Consider the following 16,462-nt stretch of genomic DNA (forward strand, 5'->3'; position numbering starts at 1 on the left):
TATCCCTCAGTTCCTCCCCTCATACCTGCACCAATCCCTGCATCCTCCCATCTCTCAATCAATCCTCCATCCATCTATCTATGTTGCTGTTCTCCATCCCTCCATAAATCTACTGTATTTACTATTCCTCCACATCCCATCCTTTCTTTAATGTTCCTCCCATCTTCTTCTCCCATAACTTCTTCTTCCTCTGCTGTTTCCCCCGTCACTCGTTTATCAGTTTCTCCTCGCCTGCATCCGTCAAATTCTCCCCTCTTCTGCGCCTTCTACATCCATCCATCCGCTCATCCTTTCAACCACTGGCCAATCCCTTCATCCATTCATCAATCCCTGCATTGCTGCGTGTTTTTGATCCATCCATCCTCCCAATCCTCACCACGTCCATCCCATCCTTTCATACCTCTTCCCTATTCCATCCTTGCGCCCTCTTTCCATTCGTCTTCTCCTTTCCCCTGCAATCTCTCCCTCTGTTCTTGTTTCTGTTCCCCAGTTGCCCCATAAATCCGTTCAGCCTTCCTCTGCAACCACCAGATTCTCCTCTGTACCTTTTTCCTCCATCCATCCATCCATATCTCCCTCCCTCCCTCCGCCCGTCCACATGCGCCTGCTCTCAGCGCAGGCCCAGATCTGCCTCTGGCCTCGGCGACCAGAATAGCCCTGATAAGTCAAATGATGATTCTGTCTTAATGAGCTGTGGAGAGAGAAGGCGTACATTAGCTGCGTATTGACGCTGTGAGTCAGAGCCCGGCTGTGTGCGAGAGCCAGAGAAGGACTCACTCTTTTGTAACGAGACAGATCTGATTAGGCCGAGCACGCAGGAGAACACGCTGATGATGACAACGGTTAAACACAGACACCCCACCCTACCCACTCCACACACACACACTCGCACACACACATATATACACACACACTCCTCCACCCCTCCAATTACATCCCTTTGGTTAATCTTCCCTATCGCAATTGTACTGCTGGCAGAATGGCAACCTTCTGGATTGTGCGTGCAGTCTGCCTTTGAAACACCTCTGTCTGTCTTTATGTGCATGTGTGTATAGATTTGTGTGTGTGTGTGTTTGTTCTGGTTTCTGTGTTTGGCTGATCACGTATGTGTGTGTGCAAGTTGATTGATTATCAAACCACAGGAAATTAAAGCGACCTTGTAGAGTTTTCTTGTACACAAACTCAATTATTTTTACCGTCATGATGAGGTTTAGGCAGAAAAAAACACTTTGTTTAGGATAGAGAGATAATAATTTCATTTAGATAAAGTTTAGATAAACATAAACTACTTTTTTAAATATGAAATAACCACTTTTTGGCCGACTAGGGGGCAGCAGAAACAAGCTGCAAGCACACATTTTACATCGATTACTCAACAGTTCCCTGTTTTACACATCCAGCAGATACAGAGCAACATTAGTATTTGGAGGCAAAGGTCAAGGTTAGAGAGTGATTGTTTCTATAAAGAAACCAGCACTTACCGGTGCTGTCCAGCGTTTGGTCAACCCATCCAAGCACCCTGACCTCCTACTTACAAGGTTTTGAGGCCCCTGACAGACCAAAGTCATAAATCACACAGACACTACAAGTCCTTGCTAGGTAAATGTAAACATGAGTCCTTTCTTTCTTTTTTAAACAAGCGATTGATGCTGTTGTTTTTCTTAGAAGGACAATTGTTGGTGTGTAACTGATGATCACAATAGCATAAAACTGTTGACAGGGATGTTTACTATACTCTACGTGTGTCCTAGCTCGAGATACAAGCAAGACAGAGACCTCTCTAATTAAAACACTGCTCCTTAGCACTCTGCAGGGTGCCTTTAATCTGCATCAGTTTTGATAATCAATCATTTCACCTAGCTGCTTCAGTGTGCGCCCTGATGTGTTCTGTTTGTTCTTCAGCATCACGGTCTCCTTAGAAATTTAGAAAAACTGATTAAAAAAACTTGAATTGCTAAAATAGTGTGATACATAAATCCACATCAAATCAGTCAGGCATGTCTGTGTGAGTAAATAAGGCTGTTTTCTCTGTTTCATTGACTTTTCAAAGACAACAACCATTGTCTTTTAATTGAAGTTTCCAGTAGCTATTATTTTGCAGATGCTGTATGTTCTTTGTTTGTTAATAAGATGGTTTCAATGCCACAATAATTGAATTGTCAACATCATTTATCAGAGACAAATGTCAAATATTCTCTGGTTCCAGCTTCTCAAATTGTGAGGATTTTCTGTTTTCTTCTGTTGTGTATCATTGTAAATTCAATATTTTTGATCAGACTAACAAGATATTCAGTGGAGGCTGAGAGGAACTGGTGGACATTTTAATAATTAATTAATCAAACAATCAGCACATGGATCAGAAATGAAGTTTTCTGTGCTTGCTACATGTATTTTTATGTCTGTATTTGTACTTGCTTTTTATACTGTATGTGTTTATGAAGCTTTATGTATGATCACAGTATGTGTGGGTTGTATCTCTTTATCTGAATGCATGTCTTAGCTGCTCCCTTGCCAGCCTTTACTAAATGACGTGCTGTTATTAGTGACTGGGGTACGGACACACACACTCACCACAGCTGGGTTTTACACCGCATTTGGCTTCAGATCAGCACGGCTCGGCTAGTACTAATGATAATGAAGCAAGTCGCCCACAGCAATTAATGCACTGAGCTACTAATGATGATTAACTGTGCACTGTATTTGATTTAGGAAGTTGATAAGCTGCCTCCGAACACAAACAGGTTAATTAGCATCATGTCTCGGTGAAAGAGGTTTCTGAAGGAGCCGGACCACTCATGTTTTGTCCTTCAGAGCCTCTGATCCCTGTAAGAAGTTTTGTCCTTGTTTTCTGAATGTAAGGAGAAATGATGATGAAGATGTCAAAAGGAAGAGTTGTCAGCGTGAGTCTCTGGAGGCTGAAAGGCTCGGGAAGGCTTTCTCCTCTCTCTTCATCCACTTACGGCGTATCCTGTCATGTAATTATCTCCCTCGCTGGATGACTTTTGGAGCCTCTTTATTCTTAATCATATCATTTAGTTATGGTTTACACTTTGCTGTGGGCATCTGAGCGTGTTGTGCTGTGTCACTGATCTGCTCAGCAGCTGCAGCGTGCAGATAAACAATCAGGCAGGGTCATAATCAAAATGCTGAGGAAGGGGTGTGATGTTTCTGAGCATCTGCACGGGGCACGTTTATCATCAGCATATTTTATTTTCACTTTGTGTGGATGTACGTGGTCGGTCCTAGCTGGATGATTAGCGGCTTCGGCCATGACAGGTTGTCAGAATACCAGATCTGACTGTGTGAGTGAATAGAAATCTATCCTCTCGCTGAATACCTGCCATTAAATTAAACCTTTCAATCACAACCTCAGACTGCTCCGCTGAAAGAGGCATGGTTATTAGTAGAGCACAATATCTCATACAGGATCTCCTCAACGGCAACATCCAAGAGGGGTTGAATCAAGGGCGACTGGTCTTGGTTGTAGATACTTGAAGACCTTTCACCTGTCATCCAAGAGGCTTCTTCAGTTCAGCCTCTTCAGTTTGGCCTTGATACAACCCTGTTTTCTCAGAAGAAAAAAAAAGTCCTCAAAACCACATATGACAGCACAAGATACAGCATAGATTTTCTTCTATTTCACAACACGTCCTTGAACCTAATGCACCATATAGATTGTTAGTCCTTACTCTTTGTTATGAACCACATGGAGTGTTTCCTGAATTAGCCGTGTTACCTGTGGCAGGTAATGAACTGTTTAAAATGTGACAATGCTACGTTAAACGTCAGCTTAGGTTTAATAAAAGTGGTTTTGGTTAGAATAAGAGCATATGTGGAAAAAAGTCTTTAAAAATAAAGAGAAAGTTCTCACAGTTAATCTACACTAAATTTCCAGTTTATTAGGTATGCATAGTTAAATCTAATGCAGTTTAATACAACAATCCTGCAGTAAATCCTCCATTCGTGAAAGTTATATTTTTCAGTTTTTGTTTAAAGTGGTGTAGAGGCTTCAGTTTGTGGTGCGGTTGAATTGTGTTGTGCTACACTGACATTTGTTTCTCTTATTTTGACCACCCCATGTATATCAGTCTGTATGATTTAGTACAGCTCTGTATTACTGGGTGGTAAATCCTAAGTACAACAATGGGACTTTAATCCAAGAATAGAATTTTGAAATGTGCAAAAATAATGTAGCTATTAGAACAGTAAGATATAATATTGAAGAATGGTTATGGATCTCTGTAGCTGTGTTTATTAGATGACAGGCTTCTAATGATAAAAAATATATAAAAACTAGAATTTGTACCTGAACCAAAAGGCTTTATTTATATTTAACACTTGTTCCCTGGAATTAAAAGAGTCAGATAAAGTCTTGGATTTGCTTTTAAATATATGATCACAAGGATGTTCTGTGAAGTTTGATCTCAGTGTTTAATTTATATGTATTCATGTTTGTTTGTCAGATTATTGTCTTGCATTGAATTATACATAATGTTTTATCTATACCGAATAAAAAAAAAAGAGAGAAGAAGCAGTATTTAGGCCTTTACAAGACACTTCAACGCTCTGACATGCTAACAAGGTTTTTAAACTGGCTGGCAGCTATTCATGGCAGGTTGAAGCAGGTTTTGTTGTTGTTTATACGCAGCCCCCCAACTGAAGCTGTCAAATACAATCCTGTCATCCTCACTTCTGCCATATTGACAGTGGCAACACTGGCTCTTACATAAAACAGTTTATAGCCCACCCACTGTTAAATTTCAACATGTGTAGATGCAGCCGACAAACAGAGATGACGACACAATTAAACTGACGTTTTATCTGGCTCTGCAAACAAATTTTATCACTGAGGTAGATTTTAGAGAATGAAAACAAATTAACTCTTACTTAATTAACTTAATTATATTTGATGTATTTCACATTCATAACTTCCTAATCTCACCCAGATTTTGAATTGTTGATGAACTGGATTTGAAAATTGAATCTGCTAATCTTGAAATGTGCGCCTATTAGTAATCTGCTTCAGGGGTTATTTAAAAAGATCTGCTCTTTGTTTGTTGTCAACTTATTATTTATTTCTTTTAAATTGCTCCCAGCAGTTTCCAAGAATGAACTCATAGCTGTAGGAATAAAATAAAAATCTGAAAATTGAAGAAAAAAGAATAGAAGAGTTTAAAAAGTTGCATTATAACTCAGCATTAATTGTATTTTTATGTTATGTTCATGATGCAGCGGATGTGATGAATGATCTAGGATGGGAAATAAAAGTATGTTCTTTCCTTCTATATTGGTCAAATACTACTCCATACTGAGCTTATTAAATGAGGGTTTATGTGTAATTATAACCTCCAAACTCAGTTATCTGACTCAGCTGGGAGTAGTAAACTTTTGAATTAGTGTTATGTTCATGGCTGGAGCTCACGACGCAAAATATTCCACCATTTGTTGATTTCTATCGGACATTTTTCCCTTAATAAACCTCGATCCTGCTCTCATGCCCATAAAAAGCGACAAAGTACCATATTCTTTCCTCCACTTCATCCAATCAAATAATCTGTGCCATATATATTACACCTCAGGATCAATACCCAGCTATTTTCTGAGGCCATCACATTTCTCTCCTTCTTCTTAACCTGCTTTTCTCCTTATCGATGTTTCTTTCATCCATTTCCACTGCTCATCACCTTTTTCTGTTTCCTCCACTTCCTCCTCTTCTTCCTCTTCCTCTTCCTCCTCCCTGTGTCCTCTCCTCCACAGCCCTGTTGTTAGCTAACGGTAAGTTGTCCATTCCTCCGCTCTAAGCATCTCCACTAACATTAACCTTCTCTGTGTGGTGTGATCTAAACATCAGCCATAAACTTGAGGGTCTCTGTGCACGATGTGAAATCAGTGATGCCTTATTTTGCTGCAGATCAAGATTTTAAATCAGCACTGATGTTTCTGAGAGGTTTGATATAAATAATCTGCACTCCAGCTCTGCTATCCTCTTGTGCTGTCATCGTTACAAACAATACCTGCTCTTTCACTGCTCTCTCCCACATGTAATGATGGATTTGCACACTAATCAGAGGATTAATTAATCATGAATCCATAAATTATGTTCTCAAGTCAAGAGCAAGGTACAAACATTTGATAACCGTCAAGATAAAAATCTGCAGTTCCAAAATTAGAAACTTAATTACCTTTGTGTGATTGTGTTATTTATTTATTTTTTCATCATCCTTGTCAAGGAAATTGTGTCATGTAGTGGTGCAGCACAGAGCAGGGGAACGGCTGGATAATCAAATTTTAAACATGAGCAAAAGAAATCCCGTCAGGACTTGAGGGTACACACTGTCTTGGGTGTGTAATTGATTTAGCTTAAAAGTGTGTGTGTGTGTGCAGGCACTCATGCGCCTGGTATACTATGCATGGCTGTGTGTGTATGTGCACGCTTGCCAACACGTCCTCCTATCAAGGGGACTTGGCTGTGATCTTTAATGGCAACGTTAATATTTAATGGTAAGCGTGTTGTCAGCAAAGAGCAGCAGGCTGGGACTCGGGGCTCGTATAAAAGATGACAAGGTCTCTGCACCAGGTGGCTCAGTGGGGGTGTCACACACAGAGCGGGATGAGAGGCCTTTGGATGCACAACCGCCTCTTCTTGATAGAGTTCGACAGCACAGAATTGATGTTATGGAGCTCTTTGTAGTTTGCAGTCTGCTCGAGAGGTCTGTGAGGCATTGTGGCTTCTTTCTACAGCAGAGTCACACAGGACGAGGCTGATAGGCAGATAGACAGATTGATCAGGGCTTACACAGTCCTCAGAAAACATTTTGAATATGCAAAACATGAAATAGGCCTTAAAGAGTTTAGACAGTGAATAGAAAACCTTCAAAGTGCACGATTTGTTATTCTAGTGCCTAATTCCATCAGTGGCTCAGCTCTGCCCGACCATTATCACTTTAGATCTGTACTGAAAACCTTTGATGAGGATTTATAGTAATACAGATTGAGTACTACTTCACCCAAATTAAAAAAAAAAAAAAAAAACAGCTAATTTTTGATAAAACAATTCCAATTCCACCTATTAATTTTCAACACTTACTTTGTAGCTTTCAACCTTATGACACAGACTTCATCAGCAGATGGAGTTTGCTCGGTTGTCATGGCGATAGATCTCTTGACGTGTTTCTGTTCACCACGAGGTCTTGCATTATATTTATCCTGGTTCCAGACCACTAAATTGCTGGCCATGTCTTGACTTGTTTGTTCCTCTGTTTGGTCTGGAGTTGTGTCCGTCAATGGCTGGACCAATCAGAGAAGTGGGATAAGGAATCTTTCAACATAGCTAGTTATTCACATTAGTGAAAAACAGTGGCAGTAAAACATTGAAAAACACGGATGAGATCCAAGCATCAGAAACAGAAATCTTGTGAACGGCTCAACCAAAAAACTTCAGGGTCAACACTGCACTTTCTTGCATCCTCAGTAATACTCCTGCTAAGTTTGAAGTCGATCAGATGAGCAGTTGTTGAGAAAATTGAAAGACAGACAGACAGATGGTAGGGTAGTTTTTTGATTTGGATGAACTGATCCTTTAAAATGAAGAACATCCCGCATGATTTGTATTTTTGAGCAATGTCATGTCGGAACCTAAAACATGAGAACTATGAAAGTCATTGAAAACTCCAACATGTAGAGAAAAATAGAATAATGGGAAATAAAAAGAAAAATTTGCATCCCAGTATTCACATTTGCTGTGTTTGTGTTTTGATTGATCAAGCACGCAAGTTTGTCTAACCTTTACATAACAAAGATGGAACGCCACAAAACCACTGGAAGTGTTAATGAAGAAGGCATCACTACAATGAATCTTGTAGTTTTTTACAGACGTGCCTTTAATGCTGTGTAGAAAACAAATCTTGTCTCTTTGTAAAGCCTGAGCATTATGACGGCTGAATAAATTCAAACTGTCACCAATAAGGAAACCCTCTGATGTTTTGTTTGTATGCTGTGACTAAGTACAACACACAATAATCAGCTGAGCGTCCTCTTATTTTGATTGCCATCGTTCTCACTTTGATTTCTTTTTATTTCTCGCCCTCTCCGCTCAGATGTGCCAGACAGGAAGCTGACATCAGACGAGGAGGAAGCCAAGCGGATCGCGGAGATGGGGAAACCAGTGCTGGGGGAACACTCCAAACTGGAAGTCATTATTGAAGAATCATATGAGTTTAAGGTGGGGAAGGTTCATCTTCAAACAGAGCAACACAGCCTGAGATGCCTGATAATTACACCTGAAACCAGTGTTTTCCTTGCAGTCAAACAGATCACACTAACTAATCAGCTGCCACCTTGCATGAAAGAAGAGCATATTTCTAATTTCAGAGAAGGTTCTAGCTACAGATTATCTCGAACCTGTAAGTAGGTTCTGTTTCTCTTCAGAGGCATCCCAACCCACATAGATGCATTGCTAGAGGAGATATGGTTTATATGTATCGTCTAGCCTCCTCAACCAAAAAAATATACCCACCATATTTGTTTCTGGTGTGTGGTTTTATCATGCATCAAATACGAGTTTCTGCTCCCTGGAACTGGATGTCACTGCCATCATGTGGTGGAGCTCATGTATTTCTCTTTAGGACTCTCTGATGAATCCAGATTCTGACAGTGAGAATAAATAATGGATGCATTTTTATTCTTGTTTTGGCATTGTGTGATACAGAGCACAGTGGACAAGCTGATCAAGAAGACCAACCTGGCTCTGGTGGTGGGAACAAACTCCTGGCGAGACCAGTTCATGGAGGCCATTACAGTCAGTGCAGGTACTGTAAGAATCCACAGTGTTTTCTGCTCTGACTTCAGGCGGCTGCTTTTAAAATAGTTTCTCAATATAATTGTAAAACTTATAGGCTATCACTGACTTCAGAAACTCATATCAGTGGAGTCCTCCCAGAAAGCATAAGTTCTTGAAGCTCTGGAATAATCTCGTGTAGAGAAAGAGAAAACTCATCCATCATGTCAGGCGGTGGCAGCAGCATCAGATCCTCCTGCAGCCTGCAGTGCAGCGCTGTCCGCTGCAGTCACAGCCACCACGTAGTGAGCGTCGTGAAGGCCTCGGCCCGTCACTTTGGTGCTGAAATATTTAATCCAGTGGTGCTCTTTATTTTTTCATGATCCACTTGTGGTTGAAAAATGCATGCAGCTCACATGGCCTGACACTTTGAATCAGCACTGTGTCCCCGCCTGACTGCTGAGCTTCCTGCGAGCTGCTGGGACACAGAGGATGCCCTGCACCTCCAAATGAGGATGATGACCAGTTACATTTGCACTTTTAGCTGGTAGAAGATGATGCTTTTATCCAGACAGTGAACAGGGGTTTGGTTTCTAGCTCAAGCTCTCTCATTGCTACCTGCTGCAATGACTAAATCTGTAGGTTTATAGGAAATCTCCCTTGACTACTTGGTCATCCTGCAAACAAGGTGCACCAAATGCACCAAACTGTTTGGTGTGTCACATTGATCATGTGTGAACTCAGCCAGAAGAAACTGAGATTGTATCCTGAATCCACACTACATAGTAGTCTGCTCAGTATAAAGCCTGATAGCAGTTTATTTACAAAGAAATCAACATATTTAATCTTTTTATACAGACGACAAATTATATAATACGTGCAATTTCTAATGAACTTGGCACATCACTGCAAATTCAACTTCACAAATAGAACCAGAAAAAGTTTTTTCTAAGAACAGTGAGCATTTACAGCACACACTAAGATCGGCCGTATTTATTACGGTATGCATACTGTCTGCTATAACGCTTAATTCAGTCACTGTCCAGTATAAACTCAATACACTCTCAAATCCTAAATTAGTCTGTAGTTTGGATTTGGGACACAATGTGAGAGCTAATTACCCATAAACTGAACTAAAAGACAAAAGCCTCGAGCCCAGACTAACCTAATACCGAAAACTGTTCACCCACATAGTGAGTTGATTGAGAGTTTGAGAAACCAGGTTACAAACCCTGTATTATTAATGAATTTGAATATTAAAGATTAAACTAAAGTTTCATAACCCACAAACTAAAGTAGCAGTAAAATGTATTTGTCTCTAAACTTCATTTCTGTGTATTGAAAAGAAGCAAAAGACAAAAACATGCAGTTTAATTAATTACAAATGGTTTATTCCCTGTGGCAGTTCTGAATGTAGATATGTAGTCGTAGCACATTCAGAGATGAATATACATAACAGTAACCTCAGGCTGAAGTGACACTATATGATGTCTCACGCTGAAAAATAAGTCAATGTGCCATTTTAAGTGAATGTTGTTCTCTTCCTTCCCCTCTCTGTCATCCCTTATCTCCTTTATCGATCCTTTATCTCGCCGCTGTTTTCCAACTTTTCTCTGGCTCTTTACCCTCTCTGCTCTCTCTCAACTTTGTGCTTCATCATCTGTCATCACTCTCTCCTTGTCATACTCTCTTTTGCTCCCTCATCCCCTATCGCTCCGTTCTCTCCTGCACCCTGTCCCATCTCTTAATATTTACTTCCCCTCCTTCACCCCTCTCTCTCTTAATCTTGGCCCAAATATTCTGCTATCTCTTCGTCCTCTCTGCTGCTACGCTCCCCCCTGTCATCCCATTACACTTCAATCTATCAAACCTCTTGCACTCCCCCATCAACTCCCCCCGCCGTCTCCCCCCCGCTCGGCCTCACTTCTCACCAGGAGATGAGGACGAAGAGGACACGGGCGAAGAACGGCTGCCGTCCTGCTTCGACTACGTCATGCACTTCCTCACCGTCTTCTGGAAGGTCCTGTTCGCGTGCGTTCCTCCCACAGATTACCTGAACGGCTGGGCCTGCTTCACCATCTCCATCGTCATCATCGGCCTGCTCACGGCCGTCATCGGCGACCTGGCGTCTCACTTCGGCTGCACCATTGGCCTAAAGGACTCGGTCACTGCTGTGGTATTTGTGGCACTCGGTACATCTGTCCCAGGTGAGTCCAGCAGTGGCAGAAAGGACACTTTTTTGAAAAGGACATGTCATTTTCACTACATTCATGTTTGTCATGTGTAAGTCTGTCCTCTAAAACTTTGCTTGTTAATGTTTTTTATGTCAGATGATGGATTATATGGGTTTTTTCATAGTTTGACAGCAAACATGCTTTGTCATCAGGATGGCTGATATTCTTATTTGACATTTTCACCAACAGAAACAATATGTCACCAAGAAGTTTGACTCTGTCAGCATTTTCTGTTATTAAAGGTCCTATGTGCAGCATTAATAAATCATTACTCATTCTTTTTTTGGGGAAAAAGATATTATAAAAAGATACTATAAATATTGTGAACAAACAAGACCAAAGCACAGCAAGACTGTTGGCCTTCACACCCCAATTTACTGTGTGAGAAACAGGCAGATTTGGCACTGGAAGGAAATTAAAAAATGGTGTATTATACTAAGATGGTTCCAGCCGTCACACCAGATAAATATGCTAAATTACCAACTTTTGGTTTGTTACATACTGTATTGCTAGTGTTTTGTTAACAAGTAAAACCAGATACAACATACTCATTTCATACTAAGCGAATCTCTTGTATTTTATTTCGATAACTGCCCGCATTGGTGGCTTTACAGTCATTTTGTCATTTTGTTATTGGTTGTCTGTAGTTCTTTTTACCAAGTGGGAGATATTGTAGCTGTCAAAAATACTTGATATCTCCAACTTGTAATTACAACAAAGACTGATATGAGCAGTTTTGGGCTGCTCATAATTACAGTTTAAATGGTGTGACATGAATGTGGCATTATCATCTTGTTGGGCTCCTATGTTTACAAAAAACTGTGTGATTATGACGTCTTTTCAAATCTTTTTTATTCTGATGACAGAAGCTTTTGTGTCTTTTTGGTATCAGTTACTTGAAAACTGTAACCAGCTGCTCAGCTGTAATAACATTTACAGCCTAATTATTGTGTTGTGTTTCATTACTCATTATGTTACTTTCATTACTCAAGTGTCATCTCTGCCATAGGAGCCTTTTTACAACTACGACCATCCAGCAGCTTTAGCCGCTGTGACTGCACACAGTTCTCTGGAGGTCTTGACCTCAGACTCTTGTTTACACACTTTCCAACTCAAAAAATAAAGGTGATTCCTGAATGTATGTGTACCTGAGGCCATGCCAGCCTTTAAGTAATGCATTACTTCACTGGTTACACAGGCTACAAAATCAGTGTGTGTTTTACGTATCACACAATCAATCTGTGTACATGTGACAAACTGGCTTTTATAAGAAGTAGTTTTTCCTAACATTTCTTATCAGAAACTTATTTGAAATATCTTGACAAAATATTCCTGACCTGAGGTCCACTCTCCTAGCTCTCTTTTTTTATAGAGCTTTCAGCCACATTTTGTGGTCTTCATCAGCAGATGGAGTCAGCTCAGAGGTAACATCCTCTGCCAAAGACCATCTTTGAATAGAGAAATTGTTTACATATACATCACCTGTTACTGTATGGTGTTCATCACTTCACATGATGACAACTGAGTAAACTCCATGCTGATGAAGACCATGAGATGTGGTTGAAACACTGGCTTAAAGCCTTAATGTTCACATTGAAGATCATTTGATCAAAGTAAAACAGTAATGACAGCTGACTTCTCTCCCCACAGACACTTTTGCCAGTAAGGTAGCTGCGGTCCAGGACACCTACGCAGACGCCTCCATCGGGAATGTGACTGGGAGCAACGCCGTCAATGTTTTCCTGGGAATCGGCATGGCCTGGTCGGTGGCCGCCATCTACTGGCACATGAAAGGGAAGCCGTTCGTGGTGGAAGCCGGCTCGCTGGCCTTCTCCGTCACTCTCTTCACCATCTTCGCCTTCCTGGCCATCTCGGTGCTGCTTTACCGGCGCCGGGCCCACATCGGAGGAGAACTGGGCGGGCCCCGGGGACACAGACTGGCCACATCAGCCTTCTTGTTCAGCCTCTGGTTCCTTTACATCCTCTTCTCCAGTCTGGAGGCCTACTGTCATATAGAGGGCTTCTAAACAGGAAAGACTTCAGCATGAGAGAATACAAACATACAGGGGTTTAAAGTACAACTTCAGAGGTAAAAGAGTGAATTCTCACTGTGGAATTTGGGTCAGTCTTATATGGTATGAAAGGACAGGAGAGGTAAACCCAGGGTTTTCCCAGACACCTCCCTCCCTCTCCCTCTCTCTCTCCCTCAACCCCTTCTGTAAGGATGCTTGGAGGTGAGTATCCTGCCCTCTAGTGCCGACAGGCGTGTTCGCCCCCCGGCTTATAGGAGAGCTGTCCTGAGCCAGTGCGAGTGTGCTTACAGTTGGGATTGGGTCACCACCAAATCCAGAAGATGCCGATGCCGAGAGGTGATCCTGCATTCCACTGGAAGAGACTGCAGTCTTATATCCGGAGAGAGTTGAGTTAATCAGAGGTCTATATTTTTCTCAACATCTGATGAGAACGACTTTTTTTAAAAAGTATTTTGGGGATAAAAACGCAAAAAATAAATCAAACAAAAAAAATAAACACACACATAAACACACACACACACACACACACACACAAAAGAGGAATCAAAGAACTATTTTCTGATCTATGTTAAGGATTAACAAAAGATTATATCGTAAATGGAAATATGTTGTTGAGTGACAGTGGGATGGATTCATAGTATTTATTTTTATTTGCATAGTTTCCTAAGGAGCACTGCAGAGTTCTCAGAAATCACACAAAGAAGAAAAGGAGCGACAGTGACAGTTCATACTGGCAGACGAATCACCATTCAAACAGGCGAGGAGGAAGAGGTGGACACAGTGAACATGTTCAAACTGCCCTGAACATTACTTCCGTACTCTATACGTATCTATATATAATATATTTCCATATTTTCTGTATATTTTGAATATTTGTTTAAATGTGGTCACCTTCTGCTCTAACAACAGAGGATTGCTGTGGCTAAGCGGGAGGGGAGGGGGGGTCAAACTATATACTGGAACGATGTCTTCACATTTCTAAGAGTTATGTATCTTGCCTAGGTAAAAGTATGACATTGTATTTTATTTATTTACTGATATCTTGGTCTCACTCGACTTTTCACCTTTTCAATCAGAAATCAGAAAAAAAGAAAAAAAAAACAACGTGTTGCTGCAGAGATAAATTCAGAGGTATTTTTGTACTGTTCCATCCATGCACTTTGCTGTATAGTTCTATTTATGGAGACTTCTACTTGTACATGTGCAAAAGGCCAATATTAAAGGTGTCACTATGGACTGAACAGAGTGCCTGTGGAGGGAGAGGCGTTTGCTGCAGCTGTCCACACTGACCAGCTCTTCGCTCTGCTGAAAAACTGAAGAGTTTGTGTTTTTAAAGTTGCTATGGCTAATGTGTTAGCAAACAACTGTTGACGTTTAGTTGATACGGAACAATGTTATCATCCATTTGGAGTAATTTTTCTGGCCACCTGATGAGCTTAAGTCCAATATCCACTCTATTTTTACTAACTTTGTCTCTCAAAGTTGGTAACTAGCTAAATTTTAGCCTAAAACAATGAGCTAGAACAGGCTAAATGTGCTGTATAGCTGAGGCTAACTGCAGAGTTAGGTAATAATTCTTTGTAGGTTCCTAACTATGTACACATTATACATAGATATTTGATTATTGCTATATTAAAAAATCAACAAGTGCAGCTTTAACCAAGTAAAATCAATCTGATTGCATCTTCAGAAATAGTTTTGTTTATGATTTAACATGATTTTCCATCACAACTTTGCCTCTGGTCATTATGTAAGGAGCAGATGTAAGTAATCCTTCCATTTTGGATTGAAACTCTTCAGTGAAGAAGCAGTGTCGAGAGCAGCCGGTGTGGATGTCAGAGCAGCAGGTAGCTCCAGGTTGAATTTGAAAGTAGCCTGATATTGATACTGAATGCTGTTTAACACTCGACTGGTGCTTTGTTTTTAAAATGAGAGAAAAAAAATCACACGTTTGAAACTCCCAAGAGCAGTAGAAAATGTGTTTATTACTTAATTTGCATAAAGTGTATGTTAGTATTTAATCAGTCAATTCTTGGCTAATTTAAAAATCACCCAAGAGATTACCAAAGAGGTGGGATGCAACATCTGTTTTAAAAAAAAAAAACAAAAAAATAAAAAGTAAACAAAAAAAAGTGACAGTAAGTGGCAGTGACACTGTATTTCCACAAGGGGGGTGTCAATCTTGAGTCCCTGTGGTCGTCCCTTCTTCTACTTCTCTATTAGCACTCCTCCTCCTCCTCTTCCTCAGTGTTCTTCCTTTGTGGTGAGCAGTGTTGTAAATACGTCTCGTGGCTGAATCGGATGCTCTTTTCCCGGCCCTGGACCACACCTGCTCACCTCACTCTGTCTCTCTCTCTCTCTCTCGCTCTCTAACTCTCTTACATATTAACACACACACACACACATACACAGACACACACACATTCGGAGCAGAGCAACGGGTCCACTGCTGCATAATGAGGGAGGACAGTTAGACGGCTGACTGTCCCATTCAGAGGCAACACAAACCCACATTATGTACATAATTTTTCAGTGTATGTTTACATAGACACAGTATAGGTGTCCTGGGGGGGATAAAGCATGTCAACACGACTCTCACATCTCATCTACAGGTTATCCGCAGTCGCTTCATCTGAGCCAGTGTCAGTGGAAGTGTGAAGTTCTCAAGTTTTTGTTGTATTTTTTTGAGCCACCGAGGCTCACTCTGTCACCCTTTCCTTTGTTAAAACCCTGCAACAGAAAATATTTTGAGTCTTGAGTTCAGCAGGTATTTACAATGACAAGGAAGTGCCATTGTTCTTAATTTTATCTTTGCCTTTAGTGGCTACTTGTATTGTTTATTTGGTTGTATTCTTGATTTTTATCTGCCGGGATGTGTTGAGCTGAGCGTCGGCCGGTGTGTGTTTGTGTGCTGTGCATGTTCCCTGCTGAAGGAGCCAGGTTGTGCGTCCCCTTCGCACTCATGTGCACATGCAGGCAGTGTTGTTGTTGGTCTTCACAAGGGCACGACTCTAAATTGGTTCTGTCATTCTATCTTAAAAGTACATGTCTTAATTCTGTAAAAGAAAAAAAGTTATCTATCATACACATCACTTCTCAAGGCACCAGTCTTCTTTTTTTCTCAGCCTGCAGGATGGAAGTGAAATATCACCGTACAGTAGTTAGACTTGTGGTTGATGATGTTGTGAGACACTGAGGAAAGCTTCAGTGATGAGGTGAATACTGTTCTTTTAACTTTGTTTTTGTTCTTTTGTGTAACAGAAAAGGGGCACATTTTAATGGATGGGTATGTTTTTCCTGGCCTGCAATGAGATGTCAAAATAAAAAAGCAAATTTCCAAAGCTGATGATGTTTTGAGATCAACCCGTTTTGTTCTTTTACTGTGGAATAAAAGCAACTTTCTGGTTCATAAGCAAAAA

The 16,462-nt window shown here is 40.7% G+C and overlaps 1 protein-coding gene across 4 annotated transcripts in view; it reads left to right on the forward strand.

The window, feature by feature from the left end:
- The window catches only part of slc8a3 (solute carrier family 8 member 3), a 109,304-nt gene extending 92,842 nt beyond the window's left edge, over window positions 1-16,462 (forward strand). For 2 of the 4 annotated variants that reach the window (XM_051078144.1, XM_018681674.2), the window contains 4 exons: window positions 8,097-8,221; window positions 8,708-8,807; window positions 10,711-10,983; window positions 12,661-16,462. In XM_051078144.1, the coding sequence (XP_050934101.1) occupies window positions 8,097-8,221; window positions 8,708-8,807; window positions 10,711-10,983; window positions 12,661-13,037 (875 nt within the window). In that variant the 3' untranslated portion in view covers window positions 13,038-16,462. Of the gene's footprint in view, window positions 1-5,757; window positions 5,776-8,096; window positions 8,222-8,707; window positions 8,808-10,710; window positions 10,984-12,660 lie in introns of all 4 variants that reach the window. The other 2 variants (XM_018681669.2, XM_051078143.1) reach the window with 2 other exon arrangements.

Source organism: Lates calcarifer, linkage group LG19 (genome assembly GCF_001640805.2).
Source record: "Lates calcarifer isolate ASB-BC8 linkage group LG19, TLL_Latcal_v3, whole genome shotgun sequence".
In the NCBI taxonomy this organism is placed as follows: domain Eukaryota; kingdom Metazoa; phylum Chordata; class Actinopteri; family Centropomidae; genus Lates; species Lates calcarifer.